At 31.8% G+C, this 23,159-nt stretch overlaps 1 protein-coding gene and 1 long non-coding RNA gene across 2 annotated transcripts; one reads left to right on the top strand and one right to left on the bottom strand.

Annotated features, from left to right (window-relative positions):
- Positions 1 to 3,660: 3,660 nt before the first annotated feature.
- LOC114759723 (uncharacterized) lies at positions 3,661 to 22,010 on the bottom strand. Its single transcript, XR_003741947.1, has 4 exons — positions 21,948 to 22,010; positions 18,759 to 18,763; positions 10,125 to 10,131; positions 3,661 to 3,673 (listed from the first exon to the last, which is right to left on the bottom strand). It is a non-coding gene; the product is annotated as an uncharacterized LOC114759723 (long non-coding RNA).
- Positions 16,586 to 23,120, top strand: LOC114759722 (myosin heavy chain, striated muscle). Its single transcript, XM_028948957.1, has 9 exons — positions 16,586 to 17,012; positions 17,466 to 17,666; positions 17,748 to 17,870; positions 18,011 to 18,048; positions 18,138 to 18,246; positions 18,777 to 21,710; positions 21,870 to 22,007; positions 22,234 to 22,361; positions 22,522 to 23,120. Exons 1-9 carry the CDS (start codon positions 16,935 to 16,937, stop codon positions 22,760 to 22,762), a joined length of 3,990 nt encoding a protein of 1,329 aa, XP_028804790.1. The 5' UTR covers positions 16,586 to 16,934; the 3' UTR covers positions 22,763 to 23,120.
- Positions 23,121 to 23,159: the final 39 nt, after the last annotated feature.

Here is a 23,159-nt window from a genome sequence, read left to right as displayed (position 1 = left end):
GTTCAAAATTTGTGATTAAAAAATTTAATTTAATTAGTAGTATCAAGTACTCAACGTTTATCCCAAAAACATTTAAAATTATGTTGGGACTTAGGAGAGCTCAACTCCCACAACCCACCGATCTCAAATCCAAATTAACATATATTCTTTATAACCCTAAATATAAAAATTAGTTATAAGAATTTATTTTGTTCTTAAATATAAAATTTTAATATATTTTATCTCCTAAATTTATATTTTATTTCTCAAGTTGTCCATATAGATTGCACATTTTAAAGAATTTTCATAAAGAAATAATTTCAAATCAAATCATTAATAAAAATATTTTTAAGAAAACCAACACATATATCCCTTTAATATAAATAACAAAAATTTAACTAATTAAGATTGATAGAATCATTATTCAAAAAGGCACAAAGTACTTTTTAAATCTAGGGGCGCAAGCCAAAACTAGCTTAGCTAGAAAATTAAATATGTAACTTTATTATCATCTCCAAACATAAGTTTAGTATCTACTTTTTATTCATGATCAAGAAAAGAAGCTTAGCCTTGTTAACCAACATACATTTCTAACAAATAACTAATTTAATTATTTTTTAAATTTTCAAAAAATTAATTACATATGCCCTAAACTAGTAATTGGAAGGAGTAATATTTTTTTTTCGTCATCAAAATTAGAAGGTGATGCTTGACATAGATAGTAATTGGATGGTTCATGATGTGATAGGGATAAAAAGAAGGGAGAGGTGGGGGAGAGTGTGGATTGGTGATAATAGGAGGGGATAAGGTAAATGGACCCCATTGTAATTAAAAAGAGGTAGTTAGGCTGGCAGTTGAATTAAGGATAGATAGAAAGGTGGCGTTTTTTTGGTTTATAGAAAAGTTTACAAAGTGTATGTGTTCCTCAAATGGAAGTAGACGACACTCTGTATCTGCGTTTCTGCTTCAGCAGTTGGAAGAGACCTACGACTATTTGCGTGTGTACTTTGCGTTTTGAGCTTCTGACGGGCGCGGCGCAGGCCGTTGAGCCGTTGATTTTCTGTTGCTTGAGGTGACCTACGGGCCACGACGGCACAACCGTGCTTGGCAAGCACTATACTACTCCTCCGATCCTTAATATAAGACCCATTTAAATAATTTGATTATATTAAGGAAGTTAGGTAAGTTAGTTAATTATAAGAAAAGTGACACATTTTTCCTAAACACCATAACATCTTTTATAATACCTCCTCTCCCTCTTCTACTTGATTATACTTAAGAGAGTATTCATAAGGGTAATTAAGAGAAAATTGATAAATATGAAAAATGGGTCTTATATTTAGGACCAAAACTAACTTAAGAATTGGGTCCTATATTAAGGACCGGAGGAGTATGTGTGTGTATATATATATATATACAGACACATCTATATACTTTCCATTCTTACCATATTAAGAGCTAGTTTAATATTTAATTTAATCCTAAAATAATACTTCAATTCACTTTATTTCTTATATTTATCTTCTTTTTTTTAAAAAAAACAATCATTATGTTAGTTTCACATGTTAAAAGTTTTATCAAATGATACTTCTAACTACTACCCATTATTAGTAAAAATATTTTAGGAAATATAACACTTATTTATTGATAATAATTAACTTAACTAATTTTTTAATCTATTTAAAATAATTAACTAGTTCTTATATTAAGGATTGGATATAGTATATATATATTTTGCCAACATATATATAGTTTAATATTTCTATTAAAATTTTCAATTATAGATGTATTGGTATATAAGTTTTAATAAAAATATAACAGCATATAAGTTTGTAGTTTAAACAATAAAATATAGATACATTAGAAAATTTAAGAATAAGTTACACATATAATTTTAATTTGCTCAAATGATGCAAAGATAGTTTTAATTTTTGAATTTACACAATATTTAATATGAGAGTATATTAACAATTTTTAAAATTTATGTTTCAAAAATTATTTAAAGAAAAAAATAATAATTATGCATAATTTTTACTTTTGTTAAATTTAAATCGGTTTGTCTTCTAAAACATTTTGTACTTTTGAAAAACAGAAAAGAGACGTATTTACAATTTTATGACATTCATGATATACTTATATAATCTGCTCTACATTTCAGATAATTCCACATAAATTTCAAAATAGACAAAATCATATAGTCTTTGTCAAAATCCGAAATATATTATTAACATTTAAATTGCACATAATTTTATATAATTTTAATAGTAAAATTGAACTTTACTTAGAGATTGAGCTCAAATGATCAAGTAGATCTTGACTATACTATATTGTTGAGGTCACCTTACCTTACGCCGTCCAGATGACCACATTTTAAAGCCAAGTTATAACTAAAAAAGCTAAACCAAACCTTCATTTTCATTCTTATTCTATTTGTCCACATCCTCCTATCTAAGCCTCACCTTCTTACCTTTCCACGTGCAACTTTCTTATTAATTATTTTCACGTACACTATTTCTCTAATCTATATTATCAATTTTTGGAAGTCTAGTTACATCAAAATTAAGATGATTTCAAACCTTCTTTATGTTATAAAAATAAATAAAATTAAAGGAGCCCGACTATAGAGGTGGGAAGTTTTTCAATCGGGGACAAACTATCTAGAGTGAGGACAGCTACCCTACCCTACAAAACCCTTTTTTTTTTTAAAAAAAAAAGGTATTTCATTTTTAGTGGGCCAAATCCAATCCAGCACAACCTCAGGTGGTCCAGGATTTTAATATCGTTTTGTTTTCCCCTTTATGAGAATTAAGATTTTATACTAATAAACACAATTAGCACAACAAAAATGCTTATAATCACATAAAAATCATTTCAAAACATTAAGACTTAATCATAAATCTATAAGAATTTCTAACAATATTAAATAACAATAAATAAAAAAAAGGGAAAATGACCAAAAAATGATTGTTGAAATTTGAAATGACAAAATGGGCATGCAAATAACTGAAATCACCAAATAGGCTTGAGGTATGAATCTGGAATTATTACAATTCGGTGGAAAGACTAAAACACCCCTGAATATCTGTGAACTCATGAGTTGAAACAAGACACGCAGAAGAGAGAGAGAGTGGAGAAGAGGAAGCTGAGGCAAGAGTGAAAATCTGAAAAGAAGAAAAAGGTAAGCAAATTTTCTGTTAAAATGATAGTATCGTACTCCTTCAACTATCACCATTATGTTAAAATCTCTCCGTCTTCTACTTCTCTGATTAGAGTGGTTTTATTTGGGAAAAACGGCGAATCTTGGTTCTAAAGTGGGGGAAGCAATGGTAAAAGTTTAAAATGGAATTTAAAGGTAGATTAAAACTTATAGCTATATTAATCGGTGCTTGGACTGCTTTGAATTGTGAAGTTTGAAGAAGGGGTTGCTGCTTCTGTGTGTGTACGTATTATTCGAGTTGTTCCCTTCCTCTGAATCATAGTCACTGCCTAATGAGATTTTCCTCTGACTGTTGTGCTGCTGTAATGTTATAAGATATAATATATGTGTGTGTTTATGATTTTGGTATGGGTGAAAGATCGAGTTTTTTTAAATTTCAGAAGGGGTTTAATCGGTTGTCATTTGGGGACTGTGTTTTCTGATGCTAAATGAATAAAGGATGTCTACAGATTCTGAAATCAATATTCTTGAAGTTCTCTGAGTTGTCAAAATCATGGGAATTTGTTTATCTTTGCCACGATATATCATCTTACAAGCATGTGTGTGTTCTTTGCTGCTGGGGAGGTTGATGCTTGAGGTTGCGGGATTCAAGTTTTGGAAATTCAAAAGCTAATACGGTGGTGTTCAGAGACTATTTAATGAATCTAAATTATATATTAGCATGTTCTGAAAGTGAAAATAATTTACAGATTATATATTATATCTACTTGAAATTTTTGAAGGTTAAAAGCTGATTCTATACTTGTAAAATAATTGTATGTGTGTGAGTATGTGGGTCATTGCTTGTGAATTGATGCTAGTGGAACTAAATTATCGAGGCATAAAACTGATTTTCCTTTTTTTCTTTTAAATCTGCTGGTTTAAAGATTGAAGAGCTAGAGATTAAAAACTGATATAGACATAATGATTTATGTCTCTAAGTGGTGAATCATGGTTGTGCTGTTTGAATCAGATTGTTTTATAGCCTGTGAGCTCAAAATAGAAACTGAAAAATCAGTTTCAAGTTACGGAATTATGCTTTCATGTGGTGGCTAGTGAATCATAGTCTCAATTCAAAACGTGACGAAACATTGAGCTTGTTTTTATCAAATAAAGCCACCACACTGACCAAAAGATGACATCTGTGATAGTAGTAAAGATTAGTAGATTAAGCAATTAGTACTTGTGAAAGCAATGTCCAGATACTGTCAAGATATTTGACTTATAGTTGTAGGTTGTATGTTATGATATTTGTAGGCCTAATTTAAATCTTTTTTGGGATAATTTTACTAAACAAGTAATTATAATTACAACATGCATAATGAAAGTTGCCACTTCTGTGATGGCATTCGGAACTCGATTATTTGTGCCCCAAATTACATCTACTTGGACCCAATTTCACTACACAAGTAATGGGATTAACAATATTCGTAATGAAAGTGACTACTTTTGTACCATTTGCAACTCGTTTCTTTCAAACCCAAGTAAAATATATTTGGAGCCAATTTCACTATCTCGGTAATGATAATCACAACATTTGTAATGTAAATTACAACTTTCATAATGAGAGTTACCATCTCACTATTGCCATTTGTGACTTGTTTCTTTCAAACCTAAATAACATTTATTTTTAGCCAATTTCATTATTCCGGTAATGATAATCATAACATTTGTAATGTGAATTACAACTTTCGTAATGAGAGTTACCATCTCACTATTGTCATTTCAACTCGTTTCTTTCAAATCCAAGTAACATCTAATTTCAGCCAATTTCACTACCCCGGTAATGATAATGACAATATTTGTAATGTGAATAATAACATTTGTAATCAAATTAACCACTCTAGTCATGCCTATTGGCAACTTCCACCATCTCCCTTGGGAGAATTAAACAAATGATAAAATGTGTTGACAAAATAACATACAAGTATACCTGAAAAGCAGCATAATATGTTTACATTAACATTCAGACTTTATTACATGTATAATGGAATTGACCACTGAAGTGACAATATTTACCAAAAACTAGTAAGCATATGACAGAAGCTATATAACTTATATTCAAATGACAAGTTAACATTAACATTAAACTACCACCTAATGTTTTCTTGTCATTTAAATTACAAAGCATATCCTACCCAATTAACATCATTTACAAAAAAGATAGCCTACTTATCAATCCTTCTTCAAAAAAATTAAGAAGGGTTCAAAAGTCATTCCATTCACACCAAAAAATTACCCTCAATATTAGACCCAATGTTAGATGTCATCAAAGCTTGCTAACCTGCAGCAAAGAAGCATAAATCAATATTTTAGTTCCCCAATAATCAATTTCATTTACTTTCCGAAACACCCAAAAAATGCACACACCCACTTCGTCCATTGACAACTTAAATATAGGATTTGACAATTCCACTAATGAATTTAACAGCACTGACCACGTCCTACTTATTGTTTGCCCTCAAACTCCATACCCACATTATCAGTTGCCACCATTTTTCCATTTCCGATGCATCACTCTCTCATACCAGTCAAATTCTTCATCTAAACCCTCTATACTCATAAGCCCATTCCCATTCGAGTATGCAGCAGCAAAGCGAGTTAAGAACCCAAACCCATCATTAACCTCGACTCTCTTACGTAATACCCACATTCAACCTCTCTTTTACTACAAACCAACTTGCTCACAAGCAAAATCCACCGTAATAAATTAGGTTTGCAGAGTGGTGATAGTTGGAGGAGTACGATAGTGGCCTTTTAACAAAAAAATTACTTACCTTTTTCTTCTTTTCAGTTTTTCACTCTTGCTCCAGCTTCCTCTTTTCCACTCTCTCTCTTTTGCGTGTCTTGTTTCAACTCATGAGTTCACAGATATTTAGGGGTGTTTTAGTCTTTCCACCGAATTGTAATAATTCTAGATTCATACCTCAGGCCCATTTGGTGATTTCAATTATTTGCATGCCCATTTTGTCATTTCAAATTTCAACAGTCATTTTCTGGTCATTTTCCTATAAAAAAACAACATTCTAGTTACAAAATATTTTTTTTGAAAAAAAAAAATCACTTAGACCATACTAGACCAATTAAGGAGGTCTAACTACTTGGTCTCAAAACTTGTCCAGCCTGACTAGCTAGTCTAGTTCAATTTGGTCTGCTTTTACCAGTTTGCTTATCTGGTTTTAATCAGGCCACCTTGAATTGAACCGGGTTACTAGGTTTTTGCACATCCATATTTAAATATAAGAGTTAGGAGATAAGTTGGTTTTGTTTTTAAATATAAAATCTCAATTTATTTTACTTTTTAAAATTTATAATTTTTCTTAAAATCTCCTATTAAGATGTTGTTCATGAAGAAAGTAGTTTGCCGTGCAAAATGACCACTGTAGGAAAAAAAACACGTATTTTTTCTTACAAATAACTAATTATATAGTTCCGGTTTTTGGTACGGGAGTGACTAATGTGGAGTGTTTCCTAAATTTTTTTAATCTTAACTCATGCATTTAGCATTCTTTATAGATGGTTCGAATTTATAACCACATACTTGGGGAAGATTTAATAGAGATGTTTAGTCATTTGGTGCCATTAAGTAATTTGTTTTGTTATTTTAAGTGATTATTCTATTCTAGGTAATTAAAAATTTATTATTTTTTAATTCTTGTGTTCAAAAATTTCAACATAACTTAAGTGGCCCCATTTCAGGTTTCCTAAATATCGAAACTTAGCTTGTATAAAATAATTATGGTTAAATTCACAATTTTAATAACAATAATAATATTTATATCTTAATTATATATATTTATATCCTTTTTTAGCAAATATATATTTATATCATTCTTGCAAAATTTTTGGGTCCATCAAGCTCCTCAGTCCTGGTAATCAATTTCTGCATTCGCACAAAATAAGTCTCAACGCTAATTTGTCTCGTAAACAATAATTTATTTGCCTAATTAGTGGATTTGATTTGACTTAGAAGATGTTTGAATGAAAACTAAATTATTATTTTAAAAATAATTTTATGATATACTAAAATAAGTATATAAAAAAAATTTTGTTTCGATTTACATAAAAACACTTTTAAAAAGTATTTTTTTAGAGTTTCCAAACATCTTTTCATATGTTATTTTTTCCCATATATGCAAGGTCAATATATCAACAAGAAACGAACAATGCCTAATGTGTATTGGAAAAATTACTTTCAATTTAATCTGATAACTTATTTAAATTTGACTTAATAGTAATGGATATGATCGTATGATATACTCCCTCCATTCCTTTCTGCTAGTATAACACAAATTTTCCTATTTTATACGAACTGAAAAAAGGAAAAATTAGAGAGAAGGACCAGGTGGGAATGATATTTATTAGAAAAGATCTTAAAAACCTTAATTATTTAAAAGGACCAGATATTAAAATATAAACTTAAAAAAACTGAAATCACCCCTATTCACACCACAACTCCTATATTCTCTTACCACCTCCTATAATTTTCATACCATTTAGTAGAATAATTACCATTTATTTGAATTAATTCAAACTAATTTAAATTTCAAAGTGAGACACAGATTCTAATTAATTAAATTAATAGCCAACACTAGTTAATTTATTTTTCTATTATTTTTAATTAATAATTTTTGTAGGACAGTAAAGTTCTACGATTCATAGGAAAAAAAATTATTCCATATTTTTACTTATCCCTATCATGCTATTATTTTATTTGAATAAGTTGAATCCTCTTACTTAATAAAATTTAAAATAAAAAATGACATAAGAAATTCATTATATCAATAAATATCTGTCATAATAAAAGTAGTTATAATAGTTTGAGTAAGAAAATTCAAGTTTAAACCTACATGATATTTTGTATTCTTATTAATTATGAATAAGTTATATATTATTTATTATGATATCACTTTTTTAAATTTTTAATTCAACCATATGATTTTGATCGGCTCATTATTTAGGACCCAAAAAAGAGTTTATTGTTTTAAAAAAGGATGGACGAATAAATTAATTAGTGTTACTTATTAATTGAATTGAATTTAATTAGTTATAATTGTTTCGTAACTTTGTAATTCTAATTAGTTTGAATAATTTAAATAAATTTTAATGATTTTGTTATAAAAAAAAGAAATTTATAGGATGTGGTGAGACATAATATATGGGATTTTGTTAAGGAAAAATTGGTAATTTTAAATTTATATTTTAGTATTTAGTCCTTCTGCATAAATACAATTTTTAAGATTTTTTCCCGTAAATATTATTGCCATTAGGTTCCTCTCCCTAATTTTCCCTTGAAAAAAACTAATTGATGTCTCTACAATTTTCTCATCTTTCCACAAATACCACTCATTAAATAACTATTCTTCAGGGTTTTCTTTGAAAAAACTGTATTAATTACTGTTTAGATTTTAAAAATAGTCTAAGAACACCAAAATTTATCCTCTCTCTAGTTTTAAATATAGAAACCAAATAACTAATTTACAGAGATTAATAAAATTAGTTAAATTAGACATATATAAAAAATATATATATATTTCTAAAATATCTTCTTTAATTATACTAAATTTGAAACTATCTTTCAATAAAAACCACTTCAATATGTATAGTCAATTAAGATAGTGAACTTAATTATTTTTAATAAACGCGTCTTAGTTTTCTAAACTACCCTCTGGAATCATTCCCTGATTGGGAGCCCCAAATATGTCAATAAATATGGATATTTTGGATAAAAATTATAAAATTTTCAATGTGGGTTGAGTCTAGTAGAATAGGGTAGTCCTTCATAATGTGATGGGGTTGGGTCTAGTAGAATAAGCTACTCCCTCACAACATAAAGAATCAAGGTTCAAATCTCTATTAGAAGAAATGTCCATATTTAGTGCTTGATAATGCCTCGAGTAGAATTGTTTCTAATAAGAGGATAGCTATACATAGCCAAAAAAAAATTATAAATTTTAAAAACTATGGGAATCAAGATTTTATATTTAAAATCAAAATAAATCCTTTATATAGTTGTTATACTTCTCAGGTCTTTAATATAAAAAATTATTGAACTGATTTTGATATTAAATATAAGATCTATTTATCATATTTATTAATGCTTTTTAAATTATCTTTATTGATACTTTCTTGACCATAATCAAGTAGGAAATGAAGGGGTATTATAAAAAAATGATTATGGTGTTTTGGTAAAAATATATCATATTTTTTATAATTAACTGATTTATCTGATTTTTTAATCTAATTAAATTAATTAAATACATCTTATATTAAGGATAGGAGGAGTATTTAGTTTCGGTAGTACTACCTTCGGTCCTTAATATAAAACCTTGTTTGACTTTTATTTTGGTCATAAATATAAGACCCCAATCCACTTTGTCTCTCACATTTATATATTTTTTTTCAAAATAGTCATTTTAATAATAGTAATTCTAACCAATATACTTAATTAGCAATGATATTTTAGGAAAGACAACACATATTTATTACAAATAACTAATTTAATTTCTTTTTTTAATCTTCTTAAATTAATCAACTAGCAGCGAAGGTAGTATATGCATAGAGATCATGCTGGGCCGTTGTATACAGAGGGACATATGATTGATATATTCTAGTAAGTTTTGGTAGATGGGAGATGTAAATTTGTGGTCCCAAAGCCAACCTGAGGCTCCTACTCTGTTACGTTAAGCATGGATCTAACAAATGTATCTGTAACTTGATTTTTTTTTTCATTTTTCATTTTATTTTTTTAAGTACCATAATGACCTTTTTGTCCTATTGCACGTACAAATAAATGCTTGATCAGCAATCAGCAATTTAATAATAGTTTTTACCCGCTGGTGAAAACTAAAGTATGTTGTCCTCTTTTATTTATTAGGAACCACTTGTCGTCTTTTAAGCTTCTTAAATGTGAAATTCTCCTCTCAAAACTTTTAATAATTTCATGTACTTTTCATCTAACAAACAAAAGTCTAGAAAAACAGAATCTTTAACTGTTTAATATCCGAACATTTATGATTTATAAACTTATTTTCACAAATATCTAATATTCGGTATTATTAATTGTTAACTAAGGAGAATTTGCTTATGCATGTCTTGTTGATTATTTAATTAAGTTTTCACTTATTTTAATTTTTATCAACTTTTGTGTGAGTTCTTTAGTTTTGAAAATATAGTCAAATTTAGTTTTTAAAATCGTTAAATAAATTAACAGAAAATGATTATTTGCGCACTCAAATTATTTTGACTTATTTAACTTATGGATCGGAACATTCAATAATCCATTATTTTTTTTTGAAAATATAATTTTGAAAAATCTTGAAAATATTTAACAGTCCACAACAAAGTTAAAATTATTTAGAAAATCAATGTTTTTGATTGAACATAGGATATCCGTTACCAATAGCAGTAATTAATCCATCGCACCGTAAACCTTTTAAAGGAGCTTTAATGCTGGCTATAAGATTCTCTCTTTACACATAATCGGGGATTAAATCCTAACTAGATAATCAAATTTAACGATTACATAACTCAAGTGAGAAATCAAGATCTTGCTATATCCTTGTAACTTCTAACCTAAGTACTGCGATACTGCTACTCATGTCGGGATTATGTATTTTATTATTTACTTCAATTTGTTATATTAACTCTAACATGCCTAACTTAGTTCCAAAGTTCTTGTCATAAGTGGGCGACACACTTTATAATATTCAGCATCTAATTTATGATCTGTGTAGAATTCATGGCCCTGAATTGTTTTTCCCTTTTTAAAATTAGGATCATATATATACTTGTTGTTCACTCTTTTATTTTGGTCATTTTTTAATACAATTACTTGATACCTAATACTTATATATTAAATTCACATATTGTGAGATTCAATTAAGTGTATCTTCGTTAACATGTTCATTTTTGGTGATTTTGGCTTCTTTTTTTAATCTACAGTATTACTTCTCCTTTTGAGAGGAAAAATCAATAGAATTATACATGGAGTGTTGTTTCAAATTGAAAAAAAAGTGTCTGTATATACACAGCAGTCAGCACTAATTAACCACAACTTACAATTGCTGTATATGCTCAAACTTCCAAATCTATAGAATTTAATAAACAATGGAAAATACTTACCTTTTTTTTTTTAATTTTTTTACTTTCTATTTCATTTATCTATCTTATTTTAAAGTTCAATTTTGCTTAATAACTTATCTAAAAATTTGATTGTTAAAAGAACACAATAATATCATAAAATTTGTATAGCTAACTCCACCTAGTGAGATAAAGCATGTTCTTGTTGTTCAATTCAACTTTTATTTTTATTCTAAATTTCAATTTTGTTTATTGATTTAACTACTATCACAACTTTATTTTTTTAATCAAAGATTATATGTCTATTCAACCCAATAATTTAAACAGATTCTGTTTTAAATATAAACTTTGAAGAAATACTTAAAACGTACAAATCAATATGGGCAAACGCGTCAAGGCGCCGGGGTGGGGGATGGACAAACGCGCATCTCTAAGTGTGATGTTTGTATGATTATGAGGTATCTTTTAATATATATATATATATATATATATATATAAAAATATGAAAGCAAAAAAAGTATACACTGAATAATAAAAATAATAAAATGAAAATAAAAGTAAATTCAATTTTAATTGAAATAATTAAAGGTTTGTTTGTTTATAAACGTATTATAAAGACAATTTGGGAAGTTAAAATAAATCAAAGTAAAAAAATGTCTGCTAATTTTATTTAAGAAAAATTATTAAGTAGGTCCTGCATAATTTTTATTAGATTTTTATAATTTTCTCAATTATAAGTGTTGGTCTCTATACCTTATAATTTGTTAGTTCGCAAAAGAAACGTCTTAGTAGTTGATGATGTGATTTTATTCAACACACATTTAAATTGCCTTTTTTAATGGATTTTATATATAAATACAAAGAGACGGAGCATGGTAATTATTTTCATGCAGGCAATAAAAGCATTTTGTCCCACCATTTATTTTTGGAAGACTTTTTTAATTTTGTATTTTGTGGCATTACATGTCGCTTGATCAGTATTTATGTAAAAACCCTCTACCTCAAGACATTATAACTCATCATAAAATCACTACTATGGTAGAAAAGGAAAATCTGTTAAATGAACTACCATAGTAGGAAGAAATTTGCATAATTTTGAATTCACATTTAAACCGTTGCATGCAACTGAAATAATCCATTCAATCATAATCCACTGGGCCTCCGAGCCTCCGGCCCGGGTAACAAGATACATCCAAAAATCAGCCCATCCAATTTGTTTTCCACCAGGTATAACAAAGTTCCATAAAACAATAGCAATGGCCTCCGGCCAACTAAAACAAGGAGGTAACATATCCTCCAATTTACAATAGATTAACAATCAAAATATCACAAAAAACCCCTAACTGTGGCAATATACAACATATTCATACATAAACCAAGGCTAGAGGCCTAAAGCTAACCAAGCTTAAGCCTCTGCGTCTCTTCCCGAAGGCGCACGCCTAGAAAATTCACCTGAAAACATTGTAAACCACGGGGTGAGACAAAGTCCCAGTAACCAACCTTTCCAATACTAGGTACTACTAAATAGGTGCTCGTGAGGTGTCAAGTGGGGCAGTTCACAAGTAATATAATAACAAGATAGCCACAATAAATCATGCGAGTGAAATGATGCAATTCCCATTAACCAAATCCCTCACTTTGGGGGATTTTCAGGAGCCGAAGCCGGCCTATCCCTCACTATGGGGGACGTAAGGAGCCATAAAAAGGCCTATCCCTCACTCTGGGGGACATAGGGAGCCAAAAGGCCTATCCCTCACTATAGGGGACGTACTAAGCCAACCATCATGCATTAATGGAGGCCTTACCACGTGGTAGTAACTATCAAACTCTCACCAAATCCCAAATCATGCATCATGCTCAAATCATAATCAAAGAGTAATAATCATTTCACAATTAACCTCATTCAATGGCATATCTTTCACAATTCCAAAAATGCATTCATCATAAATCAAAACCCCACAAGATGGTTTTCCCTTTTTATATACAACATATAGTTTGAACACAATTACTATTTGGAGCACAAAACACAAATATACTCACAATACCACAGAAGCAAGTACTAAGGATTGGAAAGTGGTTACCTCTCGTCTGAGCAAGGAATAACAAACCAACAATGTGGCCTCGTGCACCACCACGACTCACAACCGGTCTACACAAGCACACAAACACACAACTATCATATATTAGCTTTCAAACTAATAATGTGGCCAAAACAACACTTGAGGACACAAAATTCCTATCTCCCATCAAAACTCTACCCAACTCAAAGGGTATAACTATCAAGGCAACACTCCAAGGTCATACCAATCCATTAACACCTTAATTCCTTTTTAAACATCAATTAAGATTCACAACCTCAAGGACCCATTATGGAATTCTACACCGAAACATCCCATTTGAGCAATTAAGGCTCCAACAACAATTCTAAACCGATTAAACATCCAATTTAATCCTCCTTAACATAACCCAATTCACAAAACTCAAAATCAATCTCTACATTATCATCTTCAATCCCAAATCATCCAATTCCATAAACCCTAGCTCCAAAAATTCAAGATTCTTTAAATCCAAGGAAACTACACCGATTAAATACTTAAACTAACCCAATGCAATCAATTAAACTCAAAACAATCGGTCAAAAACCTCAATTCCATCACAACCTAGAAAATCCTAGGGTTCCACCAAAAATCCTCATAAATTCCATGGAATTTCAAGAAAGAAAGAAGATTAGAGGTTAAAATCACTTACTTGAGGTAATGGATCCTTAGAAATGTCTTTCCCAAGCCTCAAAACCGAAACCCTAGCAGAGCTCCTCTCTCCTCCTTCAGATTTTCTAATTTTCGCACAACTGAACCCTCCAGCGACTATATAGAATCGCGAACTTTTGCCGCGGCGAACTAATCCCGAGAGGGATTACTTGCCTGAAAACCTGACTTCGCCGCGGCGAACTCAAACTTCGCCGCGGCCAAACCTTCCTGAGAAGACACTCCCCTCTGAAACTCCCGGTGCGCCGCGGCGAAGTTTACTTCGCCGCGGCAAACATACCCTGAGAGGGGTACGTTCACCCATTCCTCCAACAAACCTCAAATTCAACCCAAACACCCAGATCAAGATTAAATTGCTAATCTATCCTCAAAATCAACCCAAAAGAGGCTATTAAAACCCGATAAAAACTTAGGATGTTACAATTTACATGATCCCTAATTAACATATTATGAGTGAAAAATCAGTTCGAAACAATAAGACTCACAAATTAATTTTTCTTTAAATTAAAAAAAGTTTCAACTAATATTTCATACCTTTATATTTGAGTGATGGACTGACGTGATATATTGATCATCACATTATCATAATGATATGTGTGTGTGTGAGAGAGATTTTGTGAAGGTTAAAATGTCATTTTCATCATACTATTATTAATGTTGATATTAAGCGATAAGGCAGAAATTATATTTGTCAACAAGAAAAAAGGCGGCAGAAATTATGGAGGAAAGCGTAGCCGACCGTTGGCTTTTAATTTAATTTTAATTTTAATTAAAAATTTCACAAAATTCTTCTCTCTACTTTAACACTTTAGCCTAATAATTGTCCGACCAGTAGGTCCGTAGCATTTCGTCGCCATATAATACCCGATATTACCGACAAAGCTACGACTTTCTACCTCAAATGCTCTTCTCAAAATTGTATTTATATATAATTTTAATAAAGATGATAACAAATTAAAATAAAATGAATTTATATATGTTATATATTATTTTTCTAAACTAGTGCTTGTAAATGATTGGAAAATATTAAAAAATGTCAGATAATTTTTATTTTATGTAAAATTTAAAAAATGATGACATTATCTATAATATTTATAATCATAACTTGTAAGTGGGGCACCATATTATAAATTTTTATTATATATTTTGAAATATTAATCCTATTTACTTCTCTTATCCTATTTATATGACATTTTCAACATATTTTATACAGACCAAAGAAAACATTAAAATGTATTAACTCTCCATTAAAATATAACAATTTTCTAATTTTATCCATATTTAATATATATACTTTTTAAAAAAGATAACTACTTACACCTTAATAAATAAAGGACAAAATATTACATTCACACTGAAAATTTAATAAAGTGACTTATAAATAGAACAAAAAAAACTTTCTCTCTCTTCCCTATAAATAGAACCAGAAGAGTATAAGAAATAACCTCTTGTCAAAACGTTAATTAAAATTTTTTTATGCACTCATTAAAATAAGTATTTATTAATGACATCAATTATTAAATGCCACCACCTAATTATTAAATAAGAGTATGTCTGAGAAATTTGTATTTTCAATATACTCTTCTAGTCCTTTTTTTTGTATGAAACTTCTGGTCCTATTTATAAAGTAAAGAAAGAAAATTTTTCTTAGTCCTATTTATAAGTGATTTCATTAAATTTTTGGCATAAATATACTATTTTATTATTTATTTATTATAATGTAGATATTTTTTTTAAAAGGTACATATACCAAATAGAAGTAAAGTTGAAAAGTTATTATATTTTAATTAAAAATTAATGCAGTTTGAAGTTTTTTTTAATTTATGTGAAACATGCTGAAACAACCTTATAAATAAAATTAGAGAAGTATTTATTAATCTTCTAGAAGAATATTAAACAAATATATATTGATATATTAATCACTGTAGCTTTACACGTTGATCCTCCTCGTAATCTCACAAAAGTTAATGCAGTTGAATATATAAGCAAGCAAATACAATGATTATGATGCCAAGAGAATCCAATGATACAACAAGTCAAAAAAAAAAAAAAGGTTCTTTTATATATATATAAATATATATCGGTACTTATTATATTTGCAAGCCATGATTGTGCTGGAATACGTTTGACATCCCTTTAATTCTCCCAGGATTTTATTTAATTTCTTTCAATATAAAGGAAAATTCATAATGCCCAGGCACATACCTTTGCTTTTGTCAAACATGACGCTCACTTCCTTTTATTTCTTTTCCATTTAAGCATTTTCTTATCGATTTTATATTTAATTTAATATGAATATTAATTAATATTAATTTTTCACCATATGTAATTATGTATCCTTTCACCAAATATAGAGACCGAAATATAAAATAACGATATAGATTTTCACCTAATTATTTTTAAATGAGTTTTACATTTTTTTTAATTAATACGCAGAACAAAAGATTCTTTCTTGTTCCTTTATTTTTTTGGAATATAAAAATATATGACGCATGCAAATATCTATTTTAAATTCGTTTTTCAAACAATGTGTCATCATCTTTCTTAAAGACTCTTGCGAACGAAGAAGACAGAGTTAGACAGAAATACCATTTACTTCAGATCTACTGATTCTGCAAGCTTTCAATTCTCGAGCTCGCGCATGAGTTTTATTGCCTTCAATCCTTTGTGTTCTCCATTTCCTCCATCTTCTCTTTGCCTTACGCTGTTCATTTGTGGATATCAAGCTACCGAACTCCGTGATGTGTTAAATGTCACCCGGCCACGGCTGGAACTGTACTCACCGGCGTTTCGTCGGAATCCAGTTCAATGAGGGTGCTTATCTTTCCAGATTGAATCTTTTCATGCTATTGAACCGCGTTTTCGGGGTCAGTGTGGCATGTGAAGGTGAGTTGGCGGAGGAGTGAGCGAAAATGTTCCGGTCGACGAGATGGAGGAGCGAGAAGCACAGAATCAAAGCTGTTTTCAAGCTACAATTCCGTGCTAGTCAGGTAGCGTAAGAGGCATTGGGATTTTGCTTTTATTTGTTTTCGATAGTGTGATTGACTCACTCTGAGCTCGCTCTGTTGAAGGATAATCGCAATTGTAACTGCTACAATTATTGAACGCAGTCTACTGGTGATAAAAAGCCCTCTGGCTTCTGTTGGCTGCCAATAAAATTTCATTTTAATTTTTCTCTTCGAGTTTAAAATCATTCATAATTTTGATCAGTTTAGAGTCGACGAGCTTTCTATGATTCACGGCCTTGGTTGGCAAGCGGATTCTTCTTCTCAGTGTGCTTAAGAAATATAATTAAAAAGCGGCAAAAATCCTATAGCCCTTTCTATAAATATCTGAAAATTCTAGTCAAGTGCTGGAGTAATTGCTGAATTCCAATGGTTTTGCACAATGTGGTGGGGTTGAGACCTTAGAATTTATATTGACGGCTCAGAGATTGATGCCAGGTTCTGCAATCTGGGGTAAATGCATTGATATTGTCTATAATTCCGGAGGACGTTGAAAAGCCAACGACGAGATTAGAGAAAACAGCGGTTCGAGATGGAGTCTGTAGATGGGAAAATCCGGTTTACGAAACAGTCAAATTCACACGGGACCCCAAGACTGGGAAGATCCATGAGAGGATATATTATTTTGTCATATCAACGGTATAGCATTTATCTCTCCCTCAAACCCGAGTGCTTTGCTTATGTGAGAATGAGATATAACTGGGTTCTATCACTCTGTAGGGACTAAGGAAAGCAAATTCCATTGGGGAAGCTTCGATTAACTTCGCTGATTATGCTGAGGCCGCGAAACCTTCCGCTCTCTCTCTTCAGATCAAGAATTCTCAATGTGATGCTGTTTTGCATGTTAGTACTTGCTCTTACCTTTTTACTCCGAAGTTTCGGGAAACCTTATGATAGACATATTATCATGAAAAAGGAAAAAGCAAAATTAACTAATGTACGGTATATATTTCAGTAAATTTGATATTTTGATCATTGGGCAGGTATCAATACAGAGGGTACAGGAAAATGACGACAGAAGGTATGTTCTGGTTGCTTTTAGTTTAAAGAGTTTATTTAAACTCAACAGGTTTAGGTGATCGGCTTTTTCTTGATGGATAACACATGCAGAGAAGAGGAGGAATGCGAAGAATCCAGAACAAAATCCCAAGATAGAACCTTGAGAACCTATTTAATTAATGGAGATGCGGATGAAAGTCCTGCAAGTAATTCTGCCGAGGTAAGTTTTTTAGTCAGTTGGCTTGGGTTCCCCACCCCCCTTCCTTGTCCTAGCCTCTGTATTCATTTTTCCCTTTCAAGTTTCTTGTTTTAGGCCCCCCCTTGTTTTTTTTTTTTTGGGGGGGGGTGTTTGCTGTTTGGTTGGTGAATAATTTATTCCTTTGCTATTGTTTGCACATGAAACATTCTTAGGCACCAGGCAGTTAGGTCTCCGCTTTAGCAGAAGATAGCGGAGAGCTTTTCCCTTGACAACTAATGTGTTTTCATAATTGACATTATATAAATGTCATAATTCAACCGATTCCAATTCAAAGAACTTAATTGGTCATTCTCGGGTAGTTAAGCGCGCACTTAATTGCGAAGAGTTTTCCCATTGACAGCTATCATATTTTCATAATTGAAATTTTCTGAATGTCATAATAGAACCATTTCCAGTTCCAAGAACTTAAATGGTCAATTTTTTTTTTCTTTTTCCGTAATTGCTATAAAGTATGTGCAAATGATCGAAGTTACTCTTCCTCCGTATTTCAGGATGTCTCTTCCAAAGCAATTACCCTTAGAACTGAATTCAATGCTGATTGTAGGACATCTAGCGGATCTGATCTTACATTGTCCAGTTCTGGCAGCAGCTCAGGACTTGATACTCCCAAAGATCTTGGACTAAGAAATAATAACATCCATCAGAAGCCACATGGTTTGGTTTCATGTATTGCCCGCACCTCAGAGCCTCCGAAACCTTCTGAAAATACTTCAACGTCAGTACTTGATGAACCCCCAAGATTAAACTGGGACTGGTCAGCTGATTCGGAACGTGGTTTGAGTGCAGATGAGTTGGTAAATGGTTCTTATGATGCCCTTCCAAGAGAACGGTCTCAAGAGGCATCGGATAGGGAGATTGAAAGACTCAAGGCTGAGCTTTCTGCTTTGACAAGGCAGGTGGATGTGACAGACTTGGAAGTACAGACTCTTCGGAAACAAATTGTCAAAGAAAGCAAAAGAGGGCACGAGCTCTCAAAAGAACTTGTTAGCTTGAAAGAGGAAAGAGATGCACTCCAGACAGAATGTGAGAATCTTCGGTCTTTTTACAAACGTATGGATGAGGCCAAACTTAAAAGCAGTGAACAGTTGGAAACTGGTGATCTGCGCACGCTTGTTGAGGAAATTAGACAAGAATTAAATTATGAAAAGGCTTTGAATGCCAATCTTCAGCTACAACTAAAGAAGACGCAGGAATCAAATGCTGAACTTGTTCTTGCTGTACAGGATCTAGATGGAATGTTGGAGCAGAAAAATAGAGAAGTATGTAATGTTTCCAATAATTACAGACTCAGTAAAAATTTCCAAGAGTTGAGGGGAAATCTCTCCAAATATGAAACAGATGATGATGAAGAACAGAAAGTCCTGGAAGATATCGTTAAGGAGCACAGCAACATTAAGGGGAGACACATACTTGAGCAAAAGATTATTGACCTCTATGGTGAAATAGAGATCTATAGGAGAGACAAAGATGAATTAGAGATGCAGATGGAGCAGCTTGCACTTGACTATGAGATACTGAAACAGGAAAACCATGACATTGCATATAAGTTGGAGCAGAGCCAACTGCAAGACCAGTTAAAATTGCAGTACGAATGCACATCTCCTGAAGCAGCACCAAATGACCTTGAAACCCATATTGAGAGTCTGGAAATTAAGCAGCAGGCAAAGTCGGAGGATTTGTTAGATTCTCTGGCTACCATTAGGGAACTTGAATCCCAAGTCATAAGATTGGAGGAAGAATTGGATAAACATTCTCAATCTTTTGAAGCTGATCTAAAAGCTGTGACGCATGACAAATCTGAGCAGGAGCAAAGAGCCATCCAAGCAGAGGACGCTTTGCAAAAGGCCAGAATTCATATTGAGAGTCTTGAAAATGAACTCAGGAAACAATCCGAAGATTTCTCAGATTCTATGACTACCATTAAGGAACTTGAATCCCATATCAGATGTTTGGAGGAAGAATTGGAGAAACAAGCACAATCATCGGAAGCTGATCTAAAAGCTGCAACACAGGACAAAGTTGAGCAGGAGAAGAGAACCATCCAAGCAGAGGATGCATTGCAAAAGACCAGAATCCATATTGAGAGTCTGGAATTTGAGCTCAAGAAACAATTGAAAGATCTCTCAGATTCTGTGGCTACCATCAAGGAACTTGAATACCATATCAAAAGATTGGAAGAAGAACTGGAGAAACTAGCACGATCATCTGAAGCTGATCTAAAAGCTGTAACACAGGAAAAAGTTGAGCAGGAGCAAAGAGCCATCCTCGCAGAGGAAGCTTTACAAAAGACCAGAATTCATATTGAGAGACTTGAAATTGAACTCAAGAAACAGTCAGAAGAATTTTCAGATTCAATGGCTACCATTAATGAACTCGAATCCCATATCAGAAGATTGGAAGAAGAATTGGAGAAACAAGCGGAATCTTTTGAAGCTGATCTAAATGCTGTAACACAGGACAAAGTTGAGCAGGAGCAAAGAGCCATCCGAGCAGAGGAAGCTTTGCGAAAGACCAGAATAAAAAATGCTAATGCAGTTGAAAAGCTTCAAGAGGAATTTAAAAGGCTATCAATGCAAATGACGTCTACGTTTGTCGCAAATGAGAAGGCTGCCATGAAAGGATTTACAGAAGCAAGTGAACTGCGTGCAGAGAATAATATACTGAAAGAAATGTTACAGAAGGTCAAAGAAGAGCCTCAGTCAGTCAAAGCACATTACGAGGTGAAACTGAATGAACTTTCCAATCAAATTGATTCAATGAGAGTTAAGACACAACAGATGTTGTTGGAAATTGAGGATAAGTCCAAGCAACTTGAAAATCAGAAGAAGGCTGAAGAAAAAGTTTGTAGAGATCTTTTTGAGGAGATGCGGATTCTAAAGGCAGAGAATGAAAAGCTTAAAGTAGAGATTTTGCGCCTATCCGAGCAAGTGGAGCAGAAAAAAGTTTTCAGAACCGACTTGGAACTTATGAAGAAATCACCTGAGGAGTCTGAGACTCCAATACAGAGGGGAATTGAAGAAAGAGATGAGTTAGTTGATACAATTGCTTTATTGAGGAAGGAAGCAGAGGAGTCTCTGGATGAACTAAATAAGATTACTCATCTCAAGGATGAAAAAGAGACATTGGCTGAGAACCTAAAATCGGAGTTGGAAGTACTTCAAGCTCAATACAGAGGTTTAAGACATTCTCTTTTTGAGGATGAAGCTGAGAAAGAAAAGCTTAGGAAGCAAATTTTTGAGCTGAAGGGTGACTTAATGAAGAAAAACAATGCATTAATCAACATTGAGAAGAAGGTCAAAGATAATAAGGGATGTACACCACCTCCTGACGGAACTAGAGTTGTTCCAAAGAATACAAGATCTTCCTCAAGCCCTCAAAATGCAGAAGAAATGGCTATTCTGAGGGAGAAAATAACTACGCTTGAGGTAACTTGCAGAAATTCTAGTAGTCTGTAGATGGAGAGCTTGATTCAAATGATAATCCCTCTATTTATGTTTTGATCTACAATTATTTACTTTTAAGTTCTCCATGTTTTCTTGGTATTAAAGTGTAATTTACTTGTGACAATCGGTTGTTGATGGCAGAGCTTGATAAAATCAAAGGAAACTGCTTTAGAAACATCGACAACCTCATTTTTGAAGAAGGAAAAAGAACTCCAAGACAAAATTGAGGAGCTGGAGAAGAGAGTGGAAGAATTCAATCAGAGTAGTGCTTTGCAAAAGGTTATAATCCTTTATCTCTACATATTGCAAGGTGCCAGAAATGTGCAAACATATATGAAATGCTTTAGGCCTTCTGATCATTAGCAAATATTTCAAATGCCTCAATGGCAACAAGAAATTCTTACTTATTTCTAATTAGCCTCTAGATTTAGCTTTTATTTACGAATTGAATTGCTATTTTATTGTACTTGTGCAATATATTTATGATGGTATGCTGTTCAAACAGGTTGCTGAGGTTAAAAGTATTGCAACTTTAAATGATGAATATAGAGGAGTAAGAAGTGCAGTTGAGCATCTTAACGGCACAACAAATTCTTCCGAAGAAAATGCGGTTGCATTGTCATCCTTCAAGAGGTCCAACTACTTTCTTCCTTATCCTTTCTTTTCTCACATCATGGCATAGTTTAGTATCAGTCTAATGGACATTGGCTGCTCAATCTGTATATGGCATTCTTACTTGTAACCTTGATAATTCAGTAACTTGTTTAACTGATTTATTCTTTGTTCATGGCAGTGATATGAATTTGTCAAAGAGAGAAGTGAGAAAATTCACGATTGATAAAGATGGCAGCAATTTTTGTGAGCTCTTAACTGAGTTAGGATCATTGAAGCAAAAAAACAAATCAATGGAAATGGAACTGAAAGAGATGCAAGAGAGATACTTAGAAATGAGTCTCAAATTTGCTGAGGTAGAAGGTGAGAGACAAAAGCTTGTTATGACAGTACGGAGCCTCAAGAGTGCCCAGAAGAGCTAATTAGTTCTTCAGTTCAGATATCTAGCTTGTTTGTGTATAGTTGGAGGAGGTGGGAGATCTTAAGGTTAAAAAATGAGAATGGGATTAAAATTAAATAAATTAATAATATGTATATTGGCAAGATGAAAATGAATTTCTTCCCTTTTCTCTTTTGGCTTAATTAATGTTAAATAGCTGCCCAATTAGGTACCATTTTACAAATATTTTTCTGTAGGATGTAATGTCAGTGTTATGTAGTCAACAAGAGTGCCCTTTCCTGTATTGGTCTGTCAACAAATCACGATAATGTACTCTTCACTTTTTTCTTACGTATACATATTCTTTTATTGTATATCAATCAATCAACTTATTCTTCAAATCCTGTAATACTCGACTTGATATGGCTGAATCGGTTCTG

The sequence above is a fragment of the Neltuma alba genome, unplaced genomic scaffold, assembly GCF_004799145.2.
Source record: "Neltuma alba isolate B1F8T4 unplaced genomic scaffold, ASM479914v2 tig00010885_pilon, whole genome shotgun sequence".
In the NCBI taxonomy this organism is placed as follows: Eukaryota; Viridiplantae; Streptophyta; class Magnoliopsida; order Fabales; family Fabaceae; genus Neltuma; species Neltuma alba.
This window is presented reverse-complemented; position numbering and strand designations above follow the sequence as displayed.